At 48.8% G+C, this 24,988-nt stretch overlaps 1 protein-coding gene across 1 annotated transcript in view; it reads right to left on the reverse strand.

The window, feature by feature from the left end:
- Positions 1-24,988, reverse strand: part of XKR6 (XK related 6) — a 359,588-nt gene that overhangs the window by 57,230 nt on the left and 277,370 nt on the right. The window contains exon 2 of the mRNA XM_034965621.3: positions 11,445-11,641. Within this exon, the coding sequence (XP_034821512.1) occupies positions 11,445-11,641 (197 nt within the window). The remainder of the gene's footprint in view (positions 1-11,444; positions 11,642-24,988) is intronic.

The raw sequence follows: 24,988 nt of genomic DNA on the forward strand, positions 1-24,988 counted from the left end.
TGTTCATTGCCTGCCTCCACTAAAATGTAAGCCCCAGGACAGAGATCCATCTGCCTTTTTTGTCTCTGTACCCCCAGAGCCTGGCCAGGGTCCCCAGCATCCTCTGTGAGGAGATTAGGCAGGTAGGGTTATTTCAATTTATAAGGTGAAAATGAGGCTCACAGAGGTTAACCGTTGCCTTGCCCCTTAGCCAGGTACTCAGCCGTGAGTGCCCCGGGAGACACAGCCTGCCAGGTGAAAGCACTTCACTCAGCCAAAGCCTTGATAAGGATGGAGGCCGTGTGCACCCCCCAGCCATCGCTGTTGGGTGCTTCCTTTCTGCCAAGAGCAGATGTCATCACTTCTGCCTCCTAACATCCCTCTGCGATAGAAGAGATCACCAGTGTTTACAAACACGATCACTGCAGCTCAGGGATGGGGAGGGACCTGCCCCGGTGCACTCAGCCGTCGATGCAGATGCGGACCAGGTGTGCAAAGCCAGGCCCTTTTGGCCCCCACTAGGGGCTTCACGTGGTGTTCAAGGGAGGCACCTTTTCTCCCAGGTGACAGGAAGGCTGCGGAGGTTCCCGATAAGCAGAGAAGGACCCAAAGTCCTTGGTGACTGCTAGTGAGGGTGACGGGTGTGGAAAAGGATGGGGTCCCAGCAGCAGCACGAGGCAGGAGGACCTGCGACGGGGGCCCCATGATTATGTTGCAGATAACAGGTTTCAGAAGCCAGCAGCAGGGCTTGGCAGCCTGGGGTGCAAGAGGCTGGGAATGCAGTCAGGACTCTCCTTTGGTCACGTCCGGGCCCAAATCTTGCCTCGGGATGGCCCTTGGGCAAATTACAGACCCCTGGAACTCCTCTTGGCGTTCTGACCAACCTAACACCTCAGACTGGTTCAGCATTGAATGGGTCTATGGGAGTAAGCTTCCCAGATGAAAAAGGTGAGGCTCAGAGAGTGCCCCCCACCCAGCCCACTGCCGTAATCACTGTAACCGCCGCAACCATGCTTCCCTGTCTTAGCAAGGCAGGGGGTGGGACAGCTCACTGGGAGTCACTCTGGTGTCCCTTTCGGAGCCTCTTCCTGAGTATATACAGTATATACTGGGGATGAGTAGTGCATCCCCAGTAGTGAGAGGGACATAAACAAGAAGATAGTATTTGTGAAACTCCTGGGCTTTCCTTGCTGAGATTCGTAAAGAATGGGAAAGATCTTTTGGAGATCATTTAGCTGTAGTCTTTCCTGCAGCTGGAAGCTCCCACGAGGTCTCAGGTTCTTGATGGCCTCTGACGTGATGTCTAATAATTAAGGACCCCTGCTGCCTACAACTTACTGTGACTCCCCCAATGCTCCTCCTCCTTAGGCTACAGCTGAAATGGGCTTCAGGAGGCTCTTCTGTCTCCTTGCATGTTTCTGGGACCCAGAGAAGATGAGATTGGAGAGATCTGAGCAGTCTCCCTTGCAGCATCCTAGCTCAGCTGACTTGTGAGGGGGGCTCCTTAACCCAATTCCCCATGTGGGAAAGTGGGGGAAATCTCACAGAAGAACAGCTCCCTGGTAAGACCCTGGGGCAGGCCAGGCTGTGGAAGCAGAGGGCTCCCTGCTGGCCTCCTGGGGAGCCCCTGGTGCCCAATACAGAGGTCCCCCTCCTCTCTCCTCCCTGGCTGCCCTCAGACACTGGGAGCCCTCCCTTTGCTCAAGGCCTTTGTCTGGGCCACTCCTCTTTCTCAGGACACTGTCCTCCAGGTGTCTGTCAGCCTGGCCGCCTCCCCTCCTGCACATCTCGGCCCCACCCTCACCTCAGTGGCGCCTTCGTGGTCTCCCTGTTGAAGACCAATAGAGAGCTGCATAATAGCTATTGGCTGCACATGGCTCTGCCTCCCTTCCCTTCTCTCTTCCCAGCTTTCTTGCTCTCTGTGCACTCCATTTTCTAATAGAGAAAATATTTGCTTTGTTTATTGCCCATCTCTCTACACAAAGCAGAAGCTCCACAAGGGCAGGGTTTTCTGTTTTTTCATTGCTGTATCTGTCCCCAGCTCCTGGAACTGTGCTAGGCACATAGTAGGTGATTAGGGAAGTTATTGAATAAGTGAATCAACGTTCCACCTGCAGTAAATGCTCAGGCTTCTAAACTTGCCGTTGTCAGAGCCGCCCCCATGAAGCTACCTCGCTCACTTTCACTGGCTGAGGAAGCCTGCGCTCATGTCTCTCTGTTCCAGCATTTCATGTGCAAACATTTCCAAGTCCCGAGTTGCTACTTCATCTGCATTCACTGTCATGAAACCCATTGAGTTTGCCTTTCTCCTGTTTCTTTTTTTTTTTTTTTCTGCTGCTTTAAGAACCCTCCCTCTCGCCATTGGTTGGTAGGGCGACCTCAGTGCAGGGCCTCAAAATGGCATGCAGGTTCAAGCCAGAGTGGTGCAGTGCGAGCGTTGAAGTCTGTTAAAAATTCTTGCAAACTCCATTTAACAGGGTAATGGTTTAATGTATTGCTTAACAAGAAGCCGTTTGGAGCTAGAGCAGGACTTGCTATAGACGCCAAGCAGATGCCAAATGGCATCTCCTCAAAATGAGAAGAGAAACACAGAGCTAGAGAAAGGCTATCCCTGGGGAAGTAGGAGAGGCCAAGCCCATGTTCTAGCGGGAGGAGGCAGGCAGGTCTGTGCTGCGTCTCTCTCCATCTCAGCTGTGGGTGAAGATGCGAGCCAGCCGGAGAACGGGGTCAAGAGGGAGTTGGTCCTCTTTCCCTTGATTTAATTGCTCGAGGCCAAGGCACTGCAATGCCATGAGCGCCCGGAAGTGGAGCTCGTGTGCTGGCAGATGTATGTGCCGCTGGGGCTGAAAGCCCAGAGTGTTCCTTGGAGACACGTGACCCCAAGATCAGCACCGCGAGCCATGGAGAAGGAGGGGCTCTGCTCAATTTGGGGTCCACCAGGCAGCGTGGAGCACTGGCAAGGGGCCAGGACATAGGAACTCTGGACCAGGTGAGTCATTATGCAATGTCATTTGATGTAGTGGATTGGTTGTTTTGGGAACAAATTTTACTTCTCATTCCTAAGGAAATGGAATGGAAAATTCATGGCTCTGGTGCTGAGCTCAGATCCAATACCTTCACCTCACACAACCAAATCACCACCCCTTTCTGGGTGGCAGCTTCACCCTATTTTAACCAAGATCCCAAAGTTTGAAGTAATCACCTTTTGTGTCCTTGATTTAGAGACGGTGACAGCTAATGTCCCATATGAACAGGACTGGAAAGAGACAAGAAAGTATTTTCACATAAGAAAAAAGAAATCTCCCACAAAGAGAGATGTGGATGTCTTTCACTGGGGAGAGGAAAGAGAGGAGGCCATTCAACTGATCAACCGATCCAACTGATCCAACCGCTAAGAGTCGGGCCCCTCGGCCCTCCCTCCACCTGGGGACAGAAGCAGGCTTTACCCATAGAAGGGATACTTGGCCAGGGAGACAGAGCAGTGGAGCTGATGCTTCGTGTGGGATGCTTTTCATCCTCACCAGGGAAAAAAAGAAGTAAGTGCTTGCCGGGTTGGAGCCAAAAAGAAAGGCACAGACATTTCTGCTTAACGGGAGCAGAGAAAACCGAATCGTCCTTCTGAGTTGTTTGGACGCAGTCAGTCTGAGTTCTCGCTGGAAAAAGAGGTCAATGTGAAGCTCAAACGCAGGCCTCTAGAAGGGCTTCTGATATAAAAGGAGACTGCAAGTGAAGTTGAGAAAGAAGAAAACTAGCAAGGAAGTTAGCACTGAAGAGACACAAAGATCCCTAATTGTATCTCAGAGCTCCAGGTTTGTTTAACGGAAAATCAGTGTTTATATGCAGGGTTTATAATTTTCTCATCCTTCCCTGTCTTAGCAAAGATGCTTTTTTTTTTTTTTTTTGGCACAAATTTGGTGCTGGTATCTGTGGTTATGGATGTCTAGGTGGGGAGCAGGGAACCCTCTGGGAGAGGCATGGCATTTGGACCATGTCTTCTAGGTGCTGTGTGACCTGCTCAACTGCAGGCCCAGGGTGGCAAGAAGTATAGGAGGCTTTTCTAATTACCCTCCGTGCTGTGTGACTTGGGCAACTTCCTTCCCTCTCTGTGCTTCGGCTTCCCTGTGTTAAACGGGGAGGGGGGCTGGATGGCCTGATGGGCAGCATCTCCCCCACCTCCACTCCCAGGAGATCCTGCCAAGTGCTGCATGGTGGAGTGGGACTGTGCGACTTTATGCAACATGTCGAGGTCTGCTTTTGATCATCTCTGAGAGAATTCCTTGCTCTAGGAAGAAGTATCTTCCCAATGTGTGTCTCTTGAGCAGGAATGGTCTACATGGCACCAGCTGGCCACGTTCTGGGGTCAGAGGTCACTCTAGGTTCCAGCCCCAGCACAAGTCTGATCCCACCTGGGGATGCCCAGTCTTGCCCCCTGCTGAGTTAGAGTCTGAGGGGCACACAATGGCTCAGAGGATATCTGAGGGCACCTGGGGTTTCCTCTGAGGGTTCCTGGGGTGCCCTGATTTTTCAGGGCCAGAGAGATCTAAGGAGACCAGAGAAACATGCACCATATTGGAAATGTAGGGCACTGAGTTTTCATCGTGAACCTCTCACTAACTGAGTCCGTCACCTTGGACTAGTCCCTTGATCTCTCTGGGCTTCAACTTCCTCATTTGTAAAAGAAAAGGGTTGAACTACACGTTTTCTCAAATGCTTGTTTCCAGCACAAAGATTCTGTGCTTTTATGTGTGGGGAGACAGGTAGACAGGCAGCCTTAGAAGATGCTAGAATCTTGTTATCTATCAAGAATCTCAGGGTCTTCCAAGGTTTTGGGGCCAAAATGATAATAGTATCATCCCACATCCATCTCCTCCAGAGCCACCCATCCTGCCCTAAAGTCTTTCTCTGGATAAGCTCTTTTGACCTCTGGGTCAGGATAGAAATGATCTCCAAGGAAAGGCTAGGCAAAGGGCGGTGAGCCCATATGTGTGTTTCTCACTATCAGGGTCCTGGGGAGCTGGAGGGTCCTTGTCCCAGACCCATCCCCTTGCCTCCTGGCCAGGCCAAGCTTAGCTTCCTAGTAAGACGGTGAGGCTTCCCCCTGAGTGCTTGGAAGAGGCTCACCTAAGAGGCTCTGGAAGACTCAGGACATTTGCAAAAAGCCAAGTTCTGGGCAGAGACTTTGGGGGCAAGAGGCAGAAACATCGCTTTCTGACCATGTCAGTGTGATGACATCTGGGGCATGCACACATGTGTGTGCTGGAGCTGACAGTCCACCTCCATGCCCAGCTTGGCCATGGCACAAGCCACCCTCCGCTCCATCCCGTCAGCAGTGGCCGGTTTCTGCAGAATCTGCACAGATTTATCTGTCTCCTCCAGACTCAGCCACAGCCGTCCTTGCTTATGGGTACAGGCTTTAGAGAAGGACTCTCCAGGTAGAGAGCCCAGCTCTACCACTTCCAAGCTTGAGGCGTTGTGCATGGCACCTATGTTTGTGCAGAACCATCGGAGAATCCCCAAAGGAGGGAGGAGGACAGAGCCATCACTCTTCATCCATCCCCCAATCCCTGCTTCCCCAAAGATCTTCCTCCCAACACACCCAGTGAGAAACCACCACCTCTCCTTCTATTACCACCCCCAGTAGCCCTATTGAATCCTGTTGGCTCATGCTCCAGAACAGACCTCAAATCTGTCCATTGCATCCTTCCCCAAAGACTCTCCATCCCATAACCTCACACCTGGCCCACCACAGCCTCCAACAGGTGCTCCTAGCTCAGCCCTTGCTTCCCTCCCTGTGTAAAAGAAAAGGGACCTTCTTCAAAAGCAAGCCTGGCGGTGTGCTTTTCCTCTGCAGCCCCTCCCACTGCCCTTGGAATAAATCCAAGCTCCTGGGGTCCCCTGTGCTTTTCCCAATTGGGGCCCTGACTTTCTCTCCATCCTCTCTCACCCCAACTGCCAAGCTCCAGTCATGCTGGGTGCTTTCACTTTTTGGAACAAGTCAGGCTTTCCTTCCCTCAGAGCCTTTGTGCAAGCTACTCCCATTGCCCAGAAGGCTGTCTCTTTTCTTCCCAAGTTGGTTCCTGCTCATCACTTGTACTCAGCTTAACTGGCAGCTCTCTGGAGGGGCTTTTCCTGACCCCCTGCCTAAAGTGGGCTTTCTCCAACCCCACCCAGTTGTCTGCTTCAATACTCTTACCATCACGCGTTGTCTAATTGTTTCTGTGCTGTGTCCCCAGACAGAATGGGAAATTCATGACAGCATGGATTATGCCTGTTATGCTCCCCATTGTTCCTCCACACATAGCATGGCTCCTGGGTAACACATCTTTGTTGAGTGGCAGAGTGTATCATGTACCCAGAATATGCCAGGTGATGCACTGTGGAGGTGGATGTGGAGCTCATTAGACCTTTGCAACAACCCAAAAAGTACTTGTTATTCCTAATTTACAGATGAGGAAACTTAGGAAAGTAACTTGCCTGGTGCCATAAGGTCAATACATGGCAGAGTTGGAATCTGCATGCAGCCCTGTCTGACTTTTCCTACTGCACTGGACTGCTTTTCCAACCCTTTCACAACCCAGAACAGGAGCGGAGCCTTAGCAGACACAAGACTCACCACCGGCATAAATGTGACATGTCAGAATTATGTGCTCCCGTCATTTATTTGTTCTTCTGTTTACTTAAACTTTCAGGACATCAGGCTTAAGGAAGACCCTGCAGAAATGTCCAAATGACTCCAGCATAATAATTGTATGATATATTACTATTATTTCCCTTGAGTCTGTATTTATGGGGAAATTGGATTATAAGTGTGTCTTGCAGGCTGAATATTGTTCTCTTAGCCCAGTGATTAGAGAGAAACAGAGGGTGGAGAGATGGCAAGGGAGGGAGAGACTGGCATTGGCAAATCCATGCAAAACTCACCTATTAAAGTGGTAGTCTTTCCAACCATCTACTAGCCCTAATCGTATACAGTGGACAAGAGTCATTATAAAGCCCACCAAAGCAAGGTCGGTGAGCCACAGGTCTCACCAGTAAAGCCTGAAGGCGAATTCAGAAGGTCCATCTACAATAAAAGCACCACTACCACCACCAAGAAAACAGCCAGATATCTTACAAGGCACTTCACATTTGTCATGATGTTTCATGCTCATAACAACTCTCTATGATAGGTACTAGCATTATCCCCATTTTAGAAATGAGAAAAATGAGGAACAGACATGCTCAGTAACTTGCCTAACGTCAAACAACTGTCAAGTAACAGGTGGGAGTCACCCCAGCTTTCTACGCTGCGACCCTCCAGGCACCCATGTGACTGGGAGAGGCCATGCCACCAACAGGTCTGTTCCAAGTCCACACATTTTCTCTGCCCTCTTCCAATTTCTGATGATTAAACTGATTTTCTTTAAAGCCTGTACATTTCCTGCAGCTTAAAAAGATGGGGATGGCATCTACTGGCATAACAAAATTGTCTGGTGATGAGGACACAACTCTAGAAGTTAAGTAAGAGAGAAATGCCAAGCCCCTTACAGGCAGCCCGTGCTCAGTGATGGCTAGTGTCCTTCCTTCCCGTAAACCCAGCTGATGCTATAGCCTCACTCTTGGCTTAGAGATCCACAATCCAATGACAAGGATGGCCACTGGCCTTTGTTTAGCCCAACAGGTCCCAAATATATTTAACCACAAAAGGCTGTATTGAGAAACACCCATTCCACATTCCAAACAAACCTGGGGAAATGCTCACCAGACCTCCCAGTTTCTAGCACAAAAACAGGGGATTGCAGGGAGGAGGACACAGGAGGGGCTTCCCTGGGGTGAAGGCCCAAGAGCAGCATGACACTGGGTCGCTCCCGGCTCCTTTTCCAAGGGGTCTGCTCTTGGCAGCATGCCCAAGTGGCCCCTGTCCTTGCACAGACCCTGGCCCCAATGGGCTCCCACATGAGAGGACATTTAGGAAGCAACATCCATTGCCCCTTGGGAATCCCCACTGGCTTTTCTCTCCAGAGCTTTGGTGCCCAGCCCTTTCTGTTTATAATCTGAGAAACTATCATAGAAAGGACAGGCATAACAAGGAGGCTGGGACACAGATGATCCAGAGGGCCAGAAAGGGAGAGAAATCTCCCTAGGACCTGGCCCATGCCAGCCCATAAACTCCTGAAGGATAGGCGTCTTTGCAAACCCAACCCCAGCAGGTCTGGCCCATGGTGGGTGGTACCATGAGGATGGGGAGGTGACCATCAGAGCCCTATAAAAGGATGACTCCACCTGGCCCTGGAAATGATAAACACAGCCCCTTATGTGCCCGTGGAGTTTGAAAGTTTACAAAGTGCTCTCTTGTGCATTATATCATTGCATCCCCACTGAAAATTAGGTATTATTCTTCTTTCTGCCAGTATACCAAAGAGAAAACGGGATTGTGAAAAGATGAAGGTCCAAAATCACAAGAGGGTATAAGTGGTGACCAGGTCCTTGGATTTCAAATGCCCCATCAGGAGCCCATCTGTCTACCACCCTGCTACCTGCCCTATCTGTTTGGGGTGTCAAGATCTGGCCAAAGGTTGGAAGAGGAAAAGATGAGAGGAGGCATAACTTGGCAGCCCTGGTGGTACAGAGTGGGGAAGATTTGAAATTGAAACAGCAAAAGGCAGTTTAAATAAACAGAGTCTGCTATGGTTTGAAGGTGTCCCCTCCAAAGTTCAGACGTTGCCAGTGTGATAGGATTAGGAGGTGGGACCTTTGAGAGGTGATCAGGCCATAAGGACTCCTCTCTAGTGAATGGGATTGAGGGCCTTATAAAAGAGGCTTCATACAGCATGCAGCTAGCTTGTCCTTCTGCCCTCTGCCATGTAAGAACACAGTGTTCTTCCCTTCCAGGGGATGCAGCCCTCATTAGGCAGCTGAACCTGCAGGCACCTTGATCTTGGACTTCCCAGCCTCCAGAACTGGGAGAAAATAAATCTCTGCTCTTTATAAATTATTCACTCTCAGGCATTTTGTTATAGTAGCACAAATGGGCTAAGCTGAAGTCTCAGACAGCAGCTGAGTTCATTTTGAGAAAAAGAAGGACTCAGATGGGAGAGAAAGGTGTCCCTCTCCAGTGCCAACAAATCTGCCCATGAGAGCATTGTTGCCCTGGGCTGTGGGGCAGTAGCCCTGGGATCTGAGGGCAGGTTGGATATGGAGGCCTCACCAGGGAACCAGACATTGCCCTGCCAGTCGGCAGCACATCCTGGCACCAGGAGCTGCTACCCAGGCTCAGTGCTCACTTCCACAGAGCTCCTTTATGGTTAGGTTTGTAGAGCAAGAATGCACATTTCAAAGACATCCCTATGATGCTGGTCTTGCTCCAGAATCAATCATCATGTGAGTCTCCTGGCGCTGAGAACAAATGATGTTGTTCAAACTGCTGCATGTTGTCCATGCTCACACCATGTGTTTTCTCAGCGATCCTGTGAGGCAGGGACTCCCATGGCCGCAGCTGTGGGCAGCCAATCACACCAGTTCATTGCCAAGCATACAGCCTGGGTCCTCAGGCATCCTGAAGATGGAGCATCACCAAGGTTTCCCTGTGTTCCCAAGCTCTTCTCAGTGCCCAGGAGAGAGTATGTGTGCATGTGGGTGTGTCCAAGAAAGAAGGGAGGGATCAGATGAGTGGTCAGCCCTGCCATCCTCCTCGAGGCCTCCTGCTTAGCTTCCGCATGTCCCAGCTGGAGCCGGACATCAAGTTGGCTCCTTCCAGCTCTCCTCTCTAGGCCACGGTTGCTGGTCCTGTAGGCACCAGGCCCCAGTTGCTCGTCCTGTAGGCACCAGCTGGGCTGTCACTCCAAGAAGCTGGAGCCCCTGGGCCACCTGGGGCCTCTTCCTGACAGTGAAGACTGCAGATGCCCAAGGGCAGATGTTGGCTGGTGTCACCCCATTGGCAGCACCTGCTGAAGATCCCCATACCCCTCCTGCTTCTGTGGGTACCCAGAAAACAGAGGTTGTGGCTGCCTTGAGCATGCAGCTTATGCTTCCTGAAGCCTTGTCAAAGGGCGGAACTGGTCCCTCAGCTCAGTGTGGGTCTCAGGCCTGGCTTTCCCTGTGTCCATTCCAAGGGTCACACGGCCCCTTTTCCTTGCTTCTGTGATGGACCAGCAGGACTGCAGCCAGCATTCTGTGGGATGGACAGATACCCTGGGGCCCCTTTTTCTACCAGACAGCCTCCATTGAGGGCTGTTCTGGTTCAGTAGATGGGACATGAGGCTTCACCTGAGCCGAGTTTGTATAGGACAGGCGAGCCTGTCAGCAGCACATCTGAGTTCATAACCAGGTCCCCAGGCTTTGAATGCCACCAGCAAGCTACTAGCCTGAACAGCTCAGTCTTCCACTGGCTTTTGAAGATTAAATCCCCTTTTTGCCTAAGTACCTAGGGGGATTGGAGCCTACAGAGGGCCAGCTTGGAAAAAGTAAGGAGGCACATCTGTTTAGAGAAAGGCCTGGGGCAGCGTGGCTGTTCTTGCCAGACCACATTGGTGAGGAGGTCCGTGTGGGTGTCCATGAACGTGGTGACACGGAGGGCCTCCTGGGGCACCAAGAGGACCTGCGGGGTCTGGAGGTGAGAATACAAGAGACCAGGAGGTGCTGCTGGCCAGGGAGAGCTGGGGTATGGACAGCCCTCCTCATGGCTGCCTGGCTACCCAGATTACACACGCTCACTGAGCGCTATGCAGTCAGGAACTTCTGGGCTGAGTCTCTTCAGCAACTTCTTGCCTTGAATACTCCAATTGATGATAAACTCCGTACCTCCCAAGACAGTTCATGCATGGCTCCATGGACTGTCTCTCACTTGTTGAATGGATAAGCATCTCCCTGCAACTTCTACACTTTGGGATGATCCTTCTTGCCCATGACATCCCTTCAAATGTCACCCCATGTGTTGTCGCTTCCAGCCCCTCCTCCTCCTGGGCCCTCTCCCCTGCTGGAACTTGAACAGAGCTACTTAAGCTGCTTTACAAATGGGGCTTACACATGAGCTTCGTTTGAAGCAAGAGCACCACAGTTTAAAGGGTCTGAAACCATTAGTGCTGCCCAATATGACGGCCCCTTGTGGTCCCACGCTATCTCTGGTCTGTGGCTTCCCCTCCCATAGACGTGCAAATGCCTGGCTCAGGTCAGCACCCAAGGACAGGGGCCACTGCCCCTGATGGGGAGACCCAGAGCCCTCTACCCGGCTGGCTCTGCTCTGCTCACATGGACGAAGTGGCCTGGAGGTGCCAAGCCAGCCCACATACATTCAGGACATGCCTGTGCAGCTCTTGAGTGTGGTGTGGGCCCCGTCAGCACTGCACTGGGGGCCGGGCGTCCTGGGGACTCAGGGCAGGATGGGCAATGCCCACAGAGCGTGCCAGGCACGAAGTGTGTGGGAGGCGGCCGTGGTCCCCAGGTGGAGGGCAGGCCGGGGTGGCGGGGCGCGGCCGGCGGGCACTCACAGGGCAGGGTCTCGGCGCTGTTCTTCTGGAGCATGATGTAGAGCTGTAGCACCAGTTGGGGCGCGCTCTCCAGGAAGGTCTCCAGGAGGCGCAGCATGTTGACGTCTGCATATTCATACATCATAGCCCAGTAGAAGCGTCGCTGGTGTTCCTTCCGCCGCTGGCTCTGAATCCCCAGGTACATGGTGCGGATATACCTGCCCAGAGAGATGGGGAGAACACAGAGAGCATGGGTGGGTGCAGGGGCTCCAGAGGACCCTTGCCATCCCCCTAAAACCAAGAGACTCAGCATCTCCCCCACGCCCTATGCTCTGAAGTTCCCAGAGGCTTGGACGGGGCTCTGGGGGGCTCCCGGCAAAAGGACATGATGCTGAGGCATGGGGGAGGGGCGGGGCAGGTCAGGAAAGGATTTGACCCTTCGTGGACCCCTAGGCAGGTCCTCCTCCTCCTGGTCTCCCATTTGCTCATCTGGAAGATGAGACTGTGGGGCCAGATGCCCTGCCAGGGCCTGCAGGTAGGCATCTCAGGTGAGCTCCGGGACAGGGGTGGGCTTTCAGGTTCAGGACCCTGGGGGGAAACAATCCAGCAAGGTTATCACCTCTGTTGTTCTGGAGGAGGAAAGGAAGGGAAGCGGGTGAACATTTCTGAAGCTCCTACTACGTGCCATTCGCTGGCTGGCCATGCCCAGGTGGTAAGTAGGAGGGTATGGTTCTCACATGATACAGACAGGAAACAGCGTGGGCTCAAAAAGGTCACCCCCACTGCACAGGCTCCTGTCGCTGGATAGTGGAACAAGTAGGGATCACATCCAGGACACTGGACACCCTCCCTGGACATCAGGGGGACCCAGGGCCTGCCATGGAGTCTCCGTCCCAGCAGGGCCCAGGACACAGGAGCAGATCCGCTGCCCGCCCTCTCAGGACCACTCCCAGGCTCTGTGTGGGAGGGCTGAAGGGCCAAGGAAGCAGGTAGGGGGAAGAGCAAGGTTCACAGGTCAAGCAGGCCTGACTCATCACTTGCTAAGTGGGGAATCTTGAACTAGTTATTCCAGCTCTGTGTCCTTGTCGCTCATCTTTCATATGGGGACAGAATGAGAGCATCGCAGGGTGCATGGGAAGATTAGTGAGATGATATGCACAGTCGGCATCTCCCCAGGTCATATAATAACCCCAGCCTCAATTTCACCGGAACTCTCTGGAACTGTGTCTCCAAGGCAAGAGAAGGACTTAAGGCACCATCCAAACTCAGCCAACAGGCTCCAAGTCTGGGCCAGGGTAGAGGGTGTGGACAGGGCTCACCCAGAAGCAAGGGCCACAGTGCACAGCTCTGTGGGCCCAGTCAGGATCAAAAACAGGAACTGTAAACTGGGTGCCAGCGGCAGTGGGAGAGAACCACATGCCTGTCCTTGACTGTCCTGTGGGATGGACATTCTAGGACCCACTACTGTGCCCTTTGAAATGCTGAGCCTGACTCCTAAAGATTCAGTGCATGGCTGACACCCTATCCAGGCCCAGCTGGCCTCAGGTATTACCAAGAACACACTCAGGGCTGCCGGATGGTCTGTTCTGTCACTGCCACACCACCAGCTGGCTCCCAGCCACTGCCCCTCTTGCCTGGAGGGATGCCAGAGTCTCCTCACTGGTCCTCCACTGTCTACTCTTACCCCAGAACAACCCATTCTTCACGCCGCTACTAAGCCACAAGGGTGACCTCAAACACACATGCCAGGTGCAGTAAGCCCCGCTCACCATCTGATGAGGGGTGCCCGGCTTCTCTCTAGATTCCTAAGGCCCTTTGGGGGCCTGGATCCTGAAGGCACCTAGCCAGGGAAGCTGCAATGGATGCCTCATTTCTCTCCAGACCCACCCCCTGTGGTGAGCAGAGATGCAATCTTACTGACAACCAGAGTGAGGCTGGCATTGCAATGACGGCCCCATCAGGGAGGGACATGGGAGGAAGGTTGGGGCTCCAGGCCCCCCAGGCCAGGTCCTTCCAGGTATACAGTCTCTTGGGGTCCCTGGCCCACCTTGCGGGTCAGGTCTGGTTATCACCATTCAACACATGGGGAAACTGAGACTCTAGCATGAAATAAACCACCAAATTCTGGTTCTGTTCCAGGTTCTGCCACCTGCTGACTGTGGCATTTCCACTAGGCGTTGCCTTGCTCTGGGCCCCTGCCCGTGAGTTCACAAAATCAAGGAACCAGGGAAGAGGCTCAGGAAGAGGAAGGGGGAGGTTGCACCTAGTCTCAGAGCTCACAGTCACTAAGAGAGGGGGAGGGAGAGACCCAGAGAGATAGAGGCAGAGATATAGAGGTAGACAGTGAGACAGACACACACGGAGAGACAGAGAAGTAGGAGGGAGCTGAAGGGGAAAGCAAAGGTGAAGGGAGCAGTGTTAAATTTGGAGGTCTGAGGAGAGGACTGCCTGGAAGAGACGATGGCAGCAAGAAATGTGTGCAGTGAGGTTCCTGGAAGCAGATGTCATCATCGGTAGTTTGGGAGGGGCTGAGGGTGAGCCCCTGATGGAGGGTGATAGAAGGGCCAGGCTGATCAACCGTGATGGCAGTGCGGGGAGGCAGGGCATCAGGGGACACGAATGCTCCAGCTGAAGCACCGAGGCAGGGCTGCGTGCCCAGAGCTTTGGCACCCATGTCTAGGAGAGCTGTGTGCTGAGTGGAGCCTCGGTGCCGTGTGTCTCCCAGATCAGAGCTGCCCCCTGTGACCCAAACCCGGCTCTCTCAACAGGTGGCACCTGCAGCACACAAGCCATGAGCCACAGATCACTCCAGGCCCCAGACCGCAAACCTGATGGTCTCAGGGGTACTCAGACTACAGACTCTGCTTCTTCCAGCCTCACAGGTGGCCCAGCAGCTGGAGGAATGGTTATATGGCAGCACTAACCCTATCCATCTGGGTCCCAGGTCAGTAATGCCAGTGCTCAGGTTCACCCAGGTTTGCCCTACCAGGCAAAGGGAGCACCAGTTCTACCCCTCCACGCCACATTCTCCCAAAGCCACAGGCCCCTCTGCCCCCCAAGGCCAGGGCAAAGGAAAACAACAAGCCCAGAATACACCAATTCAACTGGGATGCCTGCCAGGAGGAGCCAATCTTGATGCTCTCCTGGGTGTGAGCACCCCAGGGTGTGGGAAGAGCCAGGGTGGATGTAGGCAAAGAGGGTGCCACTCCTCCCTGAGCCAATTAGCAAGCAGACGCTGGGGCCTAGAGGGCACTAGGGTCCAGGCAAAACCGTTTGGACAGCATGGTGCCTCCTGGGTCACCTGCACAGGCACCTCTGGGACTGTAGTAGGGACTGATCACAGCCCTGCCCAGGAGTTCCTGCCAGCCAGGCCTCAATGCAAATGCTCATCCTTTCCAACTGCTCCCGGCTCGGTCCCTCCTCTGCTACTCTTAAGTCCTTGGGTCCACAGTACACAACCGAGGGGTACTGGTTTGCAATATAATTAGGTCTGGACCCTGGAGGTCTAGTCCAACCCCCACTTTATAGTGGAGGGCCCCGGTGCCAGAACGCAAGCCACTGCCGCCTCAGTCACTCAGTGCTGTGGGGCCCGGACGGGACCAGAATCCAGGCCTGACCCCATGACCTTGCTTGTCCACCACAACACGTGCAAAGCCCTTGCCTCTCATGCAGGAGGATCCTGGCAGCTCCTGCGATCACGCGGCTGCTGCTGTCCTCGAGGCTCTAGGATTCTTCCTCCTCCTAGCTTTACCTGGTGTCTGTCTCCCTCAAGATCTAAGGAGCTGCCAAGAAACAACGAGGCAGATGGGTGGGGTGGGAGGAAGGCATAAGCCATGTCTCCCCTAAACCCCTGGGCCAGCGCTGCTCTCCCTCGGGATCTCAGTTTCCTGTGTGTAAAATCCGGAGCTCCTGGGTGACCTCTGAGGCTGCGCTGCCAGCCGCCTCCTGCAGAGTCTCCCATCCCCCCTGCAGAAGCGGCCTCGACCCGCGGCCACACGGTGGCGCCAGACCCTAAGCGTCGCGGAAACGCCGCTCCAGGCAAGTGATCTCATCCCACAGGCCCGCGATCTCATCCCACAGGCCCGCGCCCTCTTCTACCAGGGTGCGGGGTGCAAGCCCAGAGGTGCGCTCCGAGGGGGGAACCAAGGCAGGAGACTCAGGATTGGCTGCCATTCCTCCAAGCCCCCTCCTTCTCCACCTTCCTGGCGGGTTCCAGAAAGCTTACCGCACCGTTCTCCAGGAAGGTATCTCTCGGGAGAGAAGACACCAACTCTTCTCCCGGACTTGCTCCCAAAGTCGGTGTCACCTCCTGTCACGCCATATCTCCCCTAAGAGCCTCGGATCATGAAATACACGGGGGTGAAAGCAGCAACGCCACGTGTCCTCATGGAGCACAGGCTCAAGAAAGCTGGGCCTGGTCTATGGTCTGCGGGAATGGCCAATCTTGAGCAAGTCACCTCCCATGGCTGGGCCCCGCTATTCCCATCACAGGAGGGGCAGGCAGGAGGGATCTCCAAGCCTCTGTCAACATCTTATAACTTTGTCTTTCTTCAGGTGAGTGACCTCACAGAACACAAAGGATGGCCTAGCATCTTTATAAACAATAATGCCTCATGTTTGTGTGACATTCACTTGTGCCAGGCTCTATTATGGGCATTTGGCACATATTACCTCATTTAATCCTCACAACACCCCTATGAGGCAGCTGCAATATTACCTACTAATTATTCATTTTACAGGTGCAGTATTACCTACCAATATTCATTTTACAGACAGCAAACTGAAGCACTGAGGTTAAAACATTCGCCTTGCTCTTCCCAGCTAAGTAGCTGAGCAGGGCTTCAAGCCCAGGCAGGCTGGCTTTGGGGCCAGTGCTGTTGACTGCTCCTGCCCACGCACCTCCCAGAGGTAGACCATGTGTCTCCTTACTTCTGAACTCAGTCCAACTTGCCTGACAGTGGGGAAGAAAGGAGTTTGCCCAAAACACCTGGGCTCCCTTCCAGCTCTGCCACCTGGCTGTGTTACCTTGAGGGACATTTCCTAACTTCTCTGAGCCTTAGTTTCCTCATGTATAAAATGCCTAGTCCAGAGTAGAACCCAGGACATGATGGACGAATGAATGCACACCATAGTGCCCCCTCAGAGGGTCACAGGGGCCTTAAATAAGACCATGCCTGTGAGCACAGACAGGAGGTTAGAAGTCACCATGCAGATGGCAGCCATTACTGCTCCCTGAGGTGCCCTGTTCCTGTGTTCCCTCCAGCCCACTCTGCTTATATCTTTCTGGTTCTATCTCCTTTCCTTACTTTGTAAGCCATGGAATTGTTTAAAGCTCCTGTTCCCTCCAGCAGAAGTATCTAGTCCTCTGAGCACAGCTTTTTGAGGGAGACATGGTTATCTTCTTTTTTCTGCTGGCTCGTCTGAGGCTCAGAAAGACTAAGTGACTTCCCTGAAACCACACCGTCAGTCATGGTTCAGGAAAATCAGAGAAGGTCTTGTCCAAACTATGTTGCCCCTCTGAGGTTGGCTATGGCTCTGCCCAAGACTGGCTGGGGTAGAAAATAAGTGATTTCTACAAGGGGCAGGGGGCTAAACATTCACCTATCTGGGCCCACAGTCTCCAGCTGCTTCTTATGACACTGTCAGAAACAGCACTGAAATCTCTGATTGTGGATAACAACCCACCTTCAAAGCCCCAAACAGGGGTGAGCTCATGTTTTGTGGGGTCTGAGGCTTAGAGAACCCTTCTTTAAGGAAAATGGTAAATTCTACCAAACAGAGTAGAAATTGCACCAACTGTACACAATCTTTTCCAGAAAATAAAAAAGGAAGAAACACTTCCCTATTCATTTTATGAGGCCGGCATTACTCTGATACAAAAGCCAGTCAAACACAGTACAAGCAAATAAAACTACAGACATCTCCCATAAACATAGATGCAAAAATCTTCAACAAAATATTAGCAAATTAAATCCAGTAATATATGGAAAGAACAATGTACCAGAACCAACTGGGGTTTATCCTGGGAATGAAAGGCTGGTCCAATATTCAAAAATCAATCAATGTAATCTATGACATTAATAACCACACATCATAACAATTGATACAGAAGTAAAAGGTAACACAATTCAACATCCATTAATTTTCTCAGCAAACTAGAAATAGAAGGGAACTTCCTTAACCTTATGTAGATAAAGGGCATTTATGGAAACTCCCAGTTATCTTCCTTAATGATAAAAGACTGAATGCTTTTGTCTTAAGATGAAGAACAGGGTTATGATGTCTACACACACCACTCCTATTCAACATCATACTAGAAGTTCTGTTCAGTGCAGTAAATCAAGAAAAATAAATACAGAAAGTATATGCAGATTGCAAAGGAAGAGGTAAAACTGTCCCTATTTGTAAATGACATGATTGTCTAGATTGAAAATCCTAAGCAATCCTAAGCAAGAAGCTCATATAAATAATTAGTTAATTTAGCAAGGTCTCACAATACAGGGTCAGCCTGTAAAAGTCAATTGCGTTTCTATAAATGATTAATGAATAATTGAAAATTTAAAAATTAAAAATATATACCACTTAAATTAGCTCCAAAAATGAAATTCTTAGAGACAAATCTACTAAAACATGCAGGATTTGTATGCCACAGCTGCAAGATGCTAATAAAAGAAATCAAAGAAAACCTAAATGATACAGAGACATACCATGTTCATGGATTGGAAGATGCAATATAGTAAGATGGCAATTGCCCTCCAATTAATCTATAGATGTAACACAGTTCCAATAAAAACCCAAGTGGAATTTTTTTTAAATACAGACAAGCAAATTCTAAAATTTATATGAAACTAGAATAGTCAAAACAATTCTAAAAGTGAATAAATTTGAAGAACTCACACTACTTGATTTTAGGATTTACTATAAAGCTACAGCACAGTGTAGCATTGGCCAAGAGAGAAACATAGATCAGCAGAACAGAAGAGTCCGGAAGAAGACCCATATAATTATGGCCAATTGGTTTTGTACAAAGGTATAAAGGCAATTCAATGTTGATAGTCTTTTCAACAAATGATGTAGTAATAATAAGTCATTCATATGCAACAACTAACTTAAAATGTATCATAGGTTAACGTGTAAAACCATAAAACTTTAAGAAGAAACCGCAGGAGTGGTTCTGTACCTTGTATCAGACAAAGAGTTCTTAAATGACAGCAAAGGCATGATCCATAAAAAAAAACAAAAAAAGATAAACTTTATCAAAATTAAAAGCTTTTGCTCTGTGAATGACATTGTTAAGAGAATGAAAAGACAAGCTGCAGATTGGGAGAAAACATTTGCAAATCACATATCAGACAAAGAACTTGTAGCTAGAATAAACAAAGAACTCTTAAAGCTCACTAGTAAGAAAACAATCCAATTTTTTAAACGGGCACAAGATTTGAACAGATATTTTACCAAAGAGGATACACAATAGCAAATAAACATGGGGAGAAGGGAGCTCAACGTTACAAGTAAATAGGGAAATGTATATTAAAATCACAGTGAAAAAAACCCCACAATGAGATAGTACTTCATATCTGTTAAAATGGCTAAATAAAAACACTGACACTATCAAGTACTGTCAAGAATACAGAGCAACTAGAATGCTCATATATTGCAGTGGGAATGCAAATGCTACTGACACTCTGGAAAACAGTGGACAGTCTCTCATAAAGTTAAACATACTCTCCACATATGACCCATAGTTCCCTTTCTAGGTATTCTAGAAATGAAGACTTATGTCCACACAAAAATGTGTGCACAAATGTTTTAGCAGTTCTTTTTTTTTTTTTTTAAATTATACTTTAAGTTTTAGGGTACATGTGCACATTGTGCAGGTTAGTTACATATGTATACATGTGCCATGCTGGTGCGCTGCACCCACTAACTCGTCATCTAGCTTTAGGTATATCTCCCAATGCTATCCCTCCCCCCTCCCCCCACCCCACCACAGTCCCCAGAGTGTGATATACCCCTTCATGTGTCCATGTGATCTCATTGTTCAATTCCCACCTATGAGTGAGAATATGCGGTGTTTGGTTTTTTGTTCTTGCGATAGTTTACTGAGAATAATGATTTCCAATTTCATCCATGTCCCTACAAAGGACATGAACTCATCATTTTTTATGGCTGCATAGTATTCCATGGTGTATATGTCCCACATTTTCTTAATCCAGTCTATCATTGTTGGACATTTGGGTTGGTTCCAAGTCTTTGCTATTGTGAATAATGCCGCAATAAACATACGTGTGCATGTGTCTTTATAGCAGCATGATTTATAGTCATTTGGGTATATACCCAGTAATGGGATGCCTGGGTCAAATGGTATTTCTAGTTCTAGATCCCTGAGGAATCGCCACACTGACTTCCACAGTGGTTGAACTAGTTTACAGTCCCACCAACAGTGCAAAAGTGTTCCTATTTCCTGACTTTTTAATGATTGCCATTCTAACTGGTGTGAGATGATATCTCATAGTGGTTTTGATTTGCATTTCTCTGATGGCCAGTGATGATGAGCATTTTTTCATGTGTTTTTTGGCTGCATAAATGTCTTCTTTTGAGAAGTGTCTGTTCATGTCCTTCGCCCACTTTTTGATGGGGTTGTTTGTTTTTTTCTTGTAAATTTGTTTGAGTTCACTGTAGATTCTGGATATTAGCCCTTTGTCAGATGAGTAGGTTGCGAAAATTTTCTCCTGTGTTGTAGGTTGCCTGTTCACTCTGATGGTAGTTTCTTTTGCTGTGCAGAAGCTCTTTAGTTTAATTAGATCCCATTTGTCAATTTTGGCTTTTGTTGCCATTGCTTTTGGTGTTTTGGACATGAAGTCCTTGCCCATGCCTATGTCCTGAATGGTAATGCCTAGGTTTTCTTCTAGGGTTTTTATGGTTTTAGGTCTAACGTTTAAATCTTTAATCCACCTTGAATTGATTTTTGTATAAGGTGTGAGGAAGGGATCCAATTTCAGCTTTCTACATATAGCTAGCCAGTTTTCCCAGCACCATTTATTAAATAGGGAATCCTTTCCCCATTGCTTGTTTTTCTCAGGTTTGTCAAAGATCAGATAGTTGTAGGTATGCGGCGTTATTTCTGAGGGCTCTGTTCTGTTCCATTGATCTATATCTCTGTTTTGGTACCAGTACCATGCTGTTTTGGTGACTGTAGCCTTGTAGTATACTTTGAAGTCAGGTAGTGTGATGCCTCCAGCTTTGTTCTTTTGGCTTAGGATGGATTTGGCGATGCGGGCTCTTTTTTGGTTCCATATGAACTTTAAAGTAGTTTTTTCCAATTCTGTGAAGAAAGTCATTGGTAGCTTGATGGTGATGGCATTGAATCTGTAAATTACCTTGGGCAGTATGGCCATTTTCACGATATTGATTCTTCCTACCCATGAGCATGGAATGTTCTTCCATTTGTTTGTATCCTCTTTTATTTCCTTGAGCAGTGGTTTGTAGTTCTCCTTGAAGAGGTCCTTCACATCCCTTGTAAGTTGGATTCCTAGGTATTTTATTCTCTTTGAAGTAATTGTGAATGGGAGTTCACTCATGATTTGGCTCTCTGTTTGTCTGTTGTTTGTGTATAAGAATGCTTGTGATTTTTGTCCATTGATTTTGTATCCTGAGACTTTGCTGAAGTTGCTTATCAGCTTAAGGAGATTTTGGGCTGAGTCATTGGGGTTTTCTAGATAAACAATCATGTCGTCTGCAAACAGGGACAATTTGACTTCCTCTTTTCCTAATTGAATACCCTTTATTTCCTTCTCCTGCCTGATTGCCCTGGCCAGAACTTCCAACACTATGTTGAATAGGAGTGGTGAGAGAGGGCATCCCTGTCTTGTGCCCGTTTTCAAAGGGAATGCTTCCAGTTTTTGCCCATTCAGTATGATATTGGCTGTGGGTTTGTCATAGATAGCTCTTATTATTTTGAAATACGTCCCATCAATACCTAATTTATTGAGAGTTTTTACCATGAAGGGTTGTTGAATTTTGTCAAAGGCTTTTTCTGCATCTATTGAGATAATCATGTGGTTTTTGTCTTTGGCTCTGTTTATATGCTGGATTACATTTATTGATTTGCGTATATTGAACCAGCCTTGCATCCCAGGGATGAAGCCCACTTGATCATGGTGGATAAGCTTTTTGATGTGCTGCTGGATTCGGTTTGCCAGTATTTTATTGAGGATTTTTGCATCAATGTTCATCAAGGATATTGGTCTAAAATTCTCTTTTTTCGTTATGTCTCTGCCTGGCTTTGGTATCAGAATGATGCTGGCCTCATAAAATGAGTTAGGGAGGATTCCCTCTTTTTCTATTGATTGGAATAGTTTCAGAAGGAATGGTACCAGTTCCTCCTTGTACCTCTGGTAGAATTCGGCTGTGAATCCATCTGGTCCTGGACTCTTTTTTGGTTGGTAAACTGTTGATTATTGCCACAATTTCAGCTCCTGTTATTGGTCTATTCAGAGATTCAACTTCTTCCTGGTTTAGTCTTGGGAGAGTGTATGTGTCGAGGAATGTATCCATTTCTTCTAGATTTTCTAGTTTATTTGCGTAGAGGTGTTTGTAGTATTCTCTGATGGTAGTTTGTATTTCTGTGGGATCAGTGGTGATATCCCCTTTATCATTTTTTATTGTGTCTATTTGATTCTTCTCTCTTTTTTTCTTTATTAGTCTTGCTAGCGGTCTATCAATTTTGTTGATCCTTTCAAAAAACCAGCTCCTGGATTCATTGATTTTTTGAAGGGTTTTTTGTGTCTCTATCTCCTTCAGTTCTGCTCTGATTTTAGTTATTTCTTGCCTTCTGCTAGCTTTTGAATGTGTTTGCTCTTGCTTTTCTAGTTCTTTTAATTGTGATGTTAGGGTGTCAATTTTGGATCTTTCCTGCTTTCTCTTGTGGGCATTTAGTGCTATAAATTTCCCTCTACACACTGCTTTGAATGCGTCCCAGAGATTCTGGTATGTTGTGTCTTTGTTCTCGTTGGTTTCAAAGAACATCTTTATTTCTGCCTTCATTTCGTTATGTACCCAGTAGTCATTCAGGAGCAGGTTGTTCAGTTTCCATGTAGTTGAGCGGCTTTGAGTGAGATTCTTAATCCTGAGTACTAGTTTGATTGCACTGTGGTCTGAGAGATAGTTTGTTATAATTTCTGTTCTTTTACATTTGCTGAGGAGAGCTTTACTTCCAACTATGTGGTCAATTTTGGAATAGGTGTGGTGTGGTGCTGAAAAAAATGTATATTCTGTTGATTTGGGGTGGAGAGTTCTGTAGATGTCTATTAGGTCCGCTTGGTGCAGAGCTGAGTTCAATTCCTGGGTATCCTTGTTGACTTTCTGTCTCGTTGATCTGTCTAATGTTGACAGTGGGGTGTTAAAGTCTCCCATTATTAATGTGTGGGAGTCTAAGTCTCTTTGTAGGTCACTCAGGACTTGCTTTATGAATCTGGGTGCTCCTGTATTGGGTGCATATATATTTAGGATAGTTAGCTCCTCTTGTTGAATTGATCCCTTTACCATTATGTAATGGCCTTCTTTGTCTCTTTTGATCTTTGTTGGTTTAAAGTCTGTTTTATCAGAGACTAGGATTGCAACCCCTGCCTTTTTTTGTTTTCCATTTGCTTGATAGATCTTCCTCCATCCTTTTATTTTGAGCCTATGTGTGTCTCTGCACGTGAGATGGGTTTCCTGAATACAGCATACTGATGGGTCTTGGACTCTTTATCCAACTTGCCAGTCTGTGTCTTTTAATTGGAGAATTTAGTCCATTTACATTTAAAGTTAATATTGTTATGTGTGAATTTGATCCTGTCATTATGATGTTAGCTGGTGATTTTGCTCGTTAGTTGATGCAGTTTCTTCCTAGTCTTGATGGTCTTTACATTTTGGCATGATTTTGCAGCGGCTGGTACCGGTTGTTCCTTTCCATGTTTAGCGCTTCCTTCAGGAGCTCTTTTAGGGCAGGCCTGGTGGTGACAAAATCGGTCAGCATTTGCTTGTCTGTAAAGTATTTTATTTCTCCTTCACTTATGAAGCTTAGCTTGGCTGGATATGAAATTCTGGGTTGAAAATTCTTTTCTTTAAGAATGTTGAATATTGGCCCCCACTCTCTTCTGGTTTGTAGGGCTTCTGCCAAGAGATCCGCTGTTAGTCTGATGGGCTTCCCTTTGAGGGTAACCCCACCTTTCTCTCTGGCTGCCCTTAACATTTTTTCCTTCATTTCAACTTTGGTGAATCTGACAATTATGTGTCTTGGAGTTGCTCTTCTCGAGGAGTATCTTTGTGGCGTTCTCTGTATTTCCTGAATCTGAACGTTGGCCTGCCTTGCTAGATTGGGGAAGTTCTCCTGGATAATATCCTGTAGAGTGTTTTCCAACTTGGTTCCATTCTCCGCATCACTTTCAGGTACGTCAATCAGACGTAGATTTGGTCTTTTCACATAGTCCCATATTTCTTGGAGGCTTTGCTCATTTCTTTTTATTCTTTTTTCTCTAAACTTCCCTTCTCACTTCATTTCATTCATTTCATCTTCCATTGCTGATACCCTTTCTTCCAGTTGATCGCATCGGCTCCTGAGGCTTCTGCATTCTTCACGTAGTTCTTGAGCCTTGGTTTTCAGCTCCATCAGCTCCTTTAAGCACTTCTCTGTATTGGTTATTCTAGTTATACATTCTTCTAAATTTTTTTCAAAGTTTTCAACTTATTTGCCTTTGGTTTGAATGTCCTCCCGTAGCTCAGAGTAATTTGATCGTCTGAAGCCTTCTTCTCTCAGCTCGTCAAAGTCATTCTCCATCCAGCTTTGTTCCGTTGCTGGTGAGGAACTGCATTCCTTTGGAGGAGGAGAGGCACTCTGCGTTTTAGAGTTTCCAGTTTTTCTGTTCTGTTTTTTCCCCATCTTTGTGGTTTTATCTACTTTTGGTCTTTGATGATGGTGATGTACAGATGGGTTTTCGGTGTGGATGTCCTTTCTGTTTGTTAGTTTTCCTTCTAACAGACAGCACCCTCAGCTGCAGGTCTGTTGGAATGCCCTGCCGTGTGAGGTGTCAGTGTGCCCCTGCTGGGGGGTGCCTCCCAGTTAGGCCGCTCGGGGGTCAGGGGTCAGGGACCCACTTGAGGAGGCAGTCTGCCCGTTCTCAGATCTCCAGCTGCGTGCTGGGAGAACCACTGCTCTCTTCAAAGCTGTCAGACAGGGACATTTAAGTCTGCAGAGGTTACTGCTGTCTTTTTGTTTGTCTGTGCCCTGCCCCCAGAGGTGGAGCCTACAGAGGCAGGCAGGCCTCCTTGAGCTGTGGTGGACTCCACCCAGTTCGAGCTTCCAGGCTGCTTTGTTTACCTAAGCAAGCCTGGGCAATGGCGGGCGCCCCTCCCCCAGCCTCGCTGCCGCCTTGCAGTTTGATCTCAGACTGCTGTGCTAGCAATCAGCGAGATTCCGTGGGCCTAGGACCCTCCGAGCCAGGTGTGGGATATAGTCTCGTGGTGCGCCGTTTTTTCAGCCGGTCTGAAAAGCGCAATATTCGGGTGGGAGTGACCCGATTTTC

The sequence above is a fragment of the Pan paniscus genome, chromosome 7 (genome assembly GCF_029289425.2).
Source record: "Pan paniscus chromosome 7, NHGRI_mPanPan1-v2.0_pri, whole genome shotgun sequence".
Lineage (NCBI taxonomy): Eukaryota > Metazoa > Chordata > Mammalia > Primates > Hominidae > Pan > Pan paniscus.